Genomic DNA, 5,000 nt, shown 5'->3' on the forward strand with positions numbered 1-5,000 from the left:
GAAGAAATAAGGAAATTAATGAAAAAGAAGGAGGTTAGTAAATATTTGAGTTAAATTAGATAAAAAAACAAGGGAATTTATAAGGAAATGGGAAATAGGTAAAAAAATTGTACAAGAAAGGAAATTTTTTTTAAATAGGTAAAAAACGAGAAAGTTTATGAAAGAGAGGAAAATGATGAATAACAAAGGTAAAAAAATAGGTAAAATAAATAATAAACCATGGAAATATATGGAAAAAAGGAAAATTAGATAAAAAAAAAAGTTTAGATTACAAGAAAATATATTAAACTGATAAAAACGAGGAAAAGTATAAAAAAAAAGCAGAAAACTCATTTCTTTTCCTTTCACTTTGTATTTCTCTACCTTGCTCTGTTTTGCTTCCTCCTTCTTCTCCTCCTCCTCCTCCTCCTCCTGCTCTTCCTTCTTTCCCTCCTCTTTCATAATGCTATCTTCTTTTCTTCCTCACTCTCTCATTCATTTTAAACTTCCTTGCATTTCTCTATTCTGCTCTGTTTTGCATTTCCTCTTTTATCCTACCTCTCCTCCTACTCTTTCTCCTCCCCCTCCTCCTCCTCCTCCTCCTCCTCCTCCTCCTCCTCCTGCAGCCGCGTTTCAGCCTCAAAGTTTGCTTATTCTTGCTCAAATTCAATCAGCATTTTCATCACATCGGAGCTGATAACGGGAAATACTTGCGTGTTTTATGGCTGGGAATCTCCACTGCCAGTTCACAGGTTTGGCCAACTTGCTACACACCTGTCCCATTATGCCACACCTGCGGAATTGCCTACACACACACACACACACACACACACAGAGAGAGAGCTTCACAAATGTATATACTTCTGTTTAACTTACTTATTTTCGTTTGTACTTAAATATACACTTACATATAGATAAATAGATTGATAGGTAGATGGGTTGATGCTTAGATTGATTGATAGGTAGATAGATAAATAGATAGAAAGATACATGGACAGATAGGTAAATAAATAGATAGATAGATACATGGATTAATTGATAGATATTTGACACTACTGTTAAATGATCTACACACACAGACACACACACACACACACACAGCACACACATACACACATGATTACAATCCATCTCACTTCAGTTTTGTGTAATTAGTGTAACATTTGAAGTAATCTAAATGTAATCCTTGTTATTATAGGGAATTATGTGTTGCATTTGTGTGTTTTTATTATTGTTGTTGTTATTGTTGTTGTTGTTGTTGTTGTTATTATTATTTTTATCATTATTATTATTATTATTCCTATATTACTGTTGTTAAAGAGATCATCTACTACTACTACTACTACTACTACTACTACTACTACTACTACTACTACTACTACTACTACTACTACTACTACTACTACTACTGCTGCTGCTGCTACAAACAAAAAAAAATCACCAAAACAAACATATCTTAATAACACAACAAGAAAAGAACCCCCATTCTCTCTCTCTCTCTCTCTCTCTCTCTCTCTCTCTCTCTCTCTCTCTCTCTCTCTCTCTCTCTCTGCTTACGGTAAAGTTCCAGCGGCACCAGTAGTCATTTGGGTAGTCATTTGGGAAGGCAGGAGAAGTCACCGTCAGGGAGTCGCCAGGCTGAAGGTCATAGTTGCCACACATCACTGGCATATTATTTGCTAAGTCTGAGGGGAGAAAGCCAAGGCAGGTCAGGTGAAGACGTCCCTTGAAACCCATTCCAATTTTTCCTCTTGTAATTTTCCTTTCACTATAATATCCCGTTTTCTTTAGTGCTGTCATGTGTTTCTTGGTTTATATCTTATGGCTAACCTAACGTAACCTAACCTAACTTAACCTAACTTAACTTAACTTAACTTAACTTAACTTAACTTAACTTAACTTAACTTAACTTAACTTAACTTAACTTAACTTAACTTAACTTAACCTAACCATCACTAAACTCAAGGGCACTCATTTGAAAACCCTGATAACTTTTCCCTTTACAATTCTTCTTTCATTTACGTCTTCAATTATTGTTTGTCGTCTTTTTTTTTATATATATTTTTTTTTTTCCTTTGTATCTTCTGTGTCCTCTCCATTCAACTGTCACTAGAATCATGTAAACTCACTAAAAAAAAAAAAAAAAAACTAAAAAAACCCTGATAACTTTTCCTTTGACAATCCTTCTTTCTTAACAGGTAAAGGTGTGAACAGTATGCATATAGAAAATCAAAATAAAAAGGAATTGATGAGCACAGGTAAGAACAAGTAACCATACGAAAAAAAAGAGACAAGTAGGAATAGATAAGGACTTGAAGAATGAGGAGGAAAGGAGGAGCAGAAGATAAAGAGCACTGATGGTGAAGAATGAGGAATAAGAGGAAACGGAGGAGGGAAAAAAATGTGTAGTGAAGAAGGAAGAGAAATGGAAAGGAAAAAGAGGAACGTAAAAATATACTTCTGTAATAACCATCATTATAAACTTTAGAGAGAGAGAGAGAGAGAGAGAGAGAGAGAGAGAGAGAGAGAGAGAGAGAGAGAGAGAGAGAGAGAGAGAGAGAGAGAGAGAGAGAGAGAGAGAATGGAAAAAAGTAACTGTGCATTCATATTTTCTTAGTAAATTTTGCTTTAGATAAAAGAGGGAAAAAATGAAATGCGAAAATAACAGGAGGAGGAGGAGGAGGAGGAGGAGGAGGATGAAGAAGAAGAAGAAGAGAAAAATCATCGCCTTCTGAACTCCTTTTATCCCACTTCCTCCTCCTCCTCCTCCTCCTCCTCTTCCTTTTGCTGGTGCTGTTGACTCCTTTCCAAATCACAAAAAAAGGAAAAGAAAAATGAGAAGGAAAAATGAAATCAAGGCATAGATGAAAACAGCTTTTAATTTTTTCTTTTCTTTTTTGTTTTCTTTTTTTTTTTTCTTTTAATGGTAAGAGGCGAGTGTTTGAAGGCATTATTATTATCTTGAAGAGTGAAAGAGAAAAAGTGTGTTGCGTTGGAGAAAACAGAATACATTAGTAGGTGGAGGTTTGTATTGAAGCATTTTGCAACTTTTTTCTTTTTTTTTGAGTGTTGTGTTGCAGATTGAGCTTGTGTGTGTTGCCTTCATTGTTCGTGTTGTGTTGCAGATTGAACTTGCGTGTGTTGCTTTTATTGTTCGTGTTGTGTTGTAGATTGAGCTTGTGTGTGTTGCTTTCATTATTCGTGTTGTGTTGTAGATTGAACTTGCGTGTGTTACTTTTATTGTTCGTGTTGCTTTTGTGTTGCGTTAAAGACAACACCTTAGACAACACCCATCACTTCCTTAACAGCACCTTTCAACACCTTATAAAACCCCATTGTCAACACCATGGAAAACGCTACCCACCTTTTCCTACGCATCCTCAGTCAACACCAACACCAAACAACACCGTATGCAATACTTACCTTCCCTTGGGACAGGTGCATAAACCACACGGCCATTATCCAATATAGTCACATCGCCCAGGGAGTCAGAAGCATAAGAGTCACGGAAAGGGAAGCCAGTGACTCCAGGAATGACTGGTCTGTGTGTGGTTGGGTTCGCTTCCCTGAGAGGCATTCCCGACCCTTCATGTATTACAGGGATGTGTCCAGCGTGTCCGGTGGAGATGATAATTAGAGTCGTGAGGGTCGTTAAGAGTGGTTGGTGTACTTCTTTCATCTTCTTAGCTCTTGTTAGTGGTTCGTTCTTCTGCGGTTAGGTTAGGTTAGGTTAGGTTAGGTTAGGTTAGGTTAGGTTAGGTTTTGCTGTGTGTGTGTGTGTGTGTGTGTGTGTGTGTTATTGAACTCGTGATGAAGCAAGAATGTTGTGTTTGTGTATTGTAATCGTTCAGTAATTAACGCGGGAGTGTGGTGGAGGGATATTGCGCGCACACACACACACACACACACACACACACACACACACACACACACACACACACACAGTCACGGAAATAATGACTCTAATACTGAAATGCTTGAAATTATTAACTTTTTTCCCAAATTATCACTTATTTTTCTTTTCATTTTCTTTATCCTTTCCTCTCTTTCCTTCCTTCCTTCTTTCCTTCCTTCCTCCTTCCTTCCTCTTTCGTTCTTTCCTTCTTCCCTTCTTCCGTTTATTTATTCCCTTCTTTCTGTTTCCTTTTTCGATCTCCTTTCGTCACCTTTTTCTCCTCATTTCCTTGTTCTTTTGTTCTTTGTATTCCTTCCTTCCTTCCTTCCTTCCTTCCTTCCTTCCTTCCTTCCTTCCTTCCTTCCTTATTGCATGTTTGTTTCCTCCGTTTCTTCCTCCTCTCCTTTTTTCATTCATTGTTCTCTCTCTATCTGCTATTTATCCTATTTTTTTCCCATTTCCTTCCTTCCTTTCTTTATTACCTGTTTATTTCCTCCCATCCTTCTTTCTGTCCCTTCTTCCTTCATTGTTTTCTCTCTCTAACCATCCTTCTAACCATCCTTCCTTTCTCTCTTCCCTCCTTGCTTCACTTGTTCTCTCATTCACTACTGCCCCTCTTAATCATCCTTTATTCTTTCATTCCTTCAATCACTCATTCCGTCATTCATCCATTCATTCATTATTTTCTCCTAATCCTACTTTAATTATCTCTATTGTCTTTATTATAGGACACAGAAAGAGGGGAAATAGAGAATGAGAAAAATAGAAAGGAGGAATGCAAAGAAGTAATAAACAAAAGCAAGAGAGAGAGAGAGAGAGAGAGAGAGAGAGTAAAACAGTTCATGAAGCTCCGAGCGGGGCTTCGAAACAGCGAACTAAAGCAATGTGACTCCTGTGTCTACTTTTACCACTCTGTCCACGCGCGTCGAGTGATGCTTGTGTATGTGCGTGTGTGCGTGTTAGCTTCCTTGCATTTCCTGGCCTCGTACTGCCTTTAAAATGGCCAAACTACCCTTGAACTACCTTTGAAATGGAGTGAGGTCGTTAAGGCTTACCTGAGGGTCCCTTTTAAGTACTGGACAGGTGAGGTAAGCACATAATTGTCTGTCTGTGTGTGTGAGGAAGG

At 37.8% G+C, this 5,000-nt stretch overlaps 1 protein-coding gene across 2 annotated transcripts in view; it reads right to left on the minus strand.

Moving 5' to 3' along the window:
- The window catches only part of LOC135094277 (transmembrane protease serine 9-like), a 12,847-nt gene that overhangs the window by 7,018 nt on the left and 829 nt on the right, over window positions 1-5,000 (minus strand). For both annotated transcript variants that reach the window (XM_063994259.1, XM_063994258.1), the window contains exons 2-3: window positions 3,403-3,688; window positions 1,537-1,664 (exon numbers count right to left, since the gene is read on the minus strand). In XM_063994259.1, coding sequence (XP_063850329.1) covers window positions 1,537-1,664; window positions 3,403-3,658 — 384 coding nt within the window. In that variant the 5' untranslated portion in view covers window positions 3,659-3,688. The remainder of the gene's footprint in view (window positions 1-1,536; window positions 1,665-3,402; window positions 3,689-5,000) is intronic.

The sequence above is a fragment of the Scylla paramamosain genome, chromosome 45 (genome assembly GCF_035594125.1).
Source record: "Scylla paramamosain isolate STU-SP2022 chromosome 45, ASM3559412v1, whole genome shotgun sequence".
Taxonomy (NCBI): domain Eukaryota; kingdom Metazoa; phylum Arthropoda; class Malacostraca; order Decapoda; family Portunidae; genus Scylla; species Scylla paramamosain.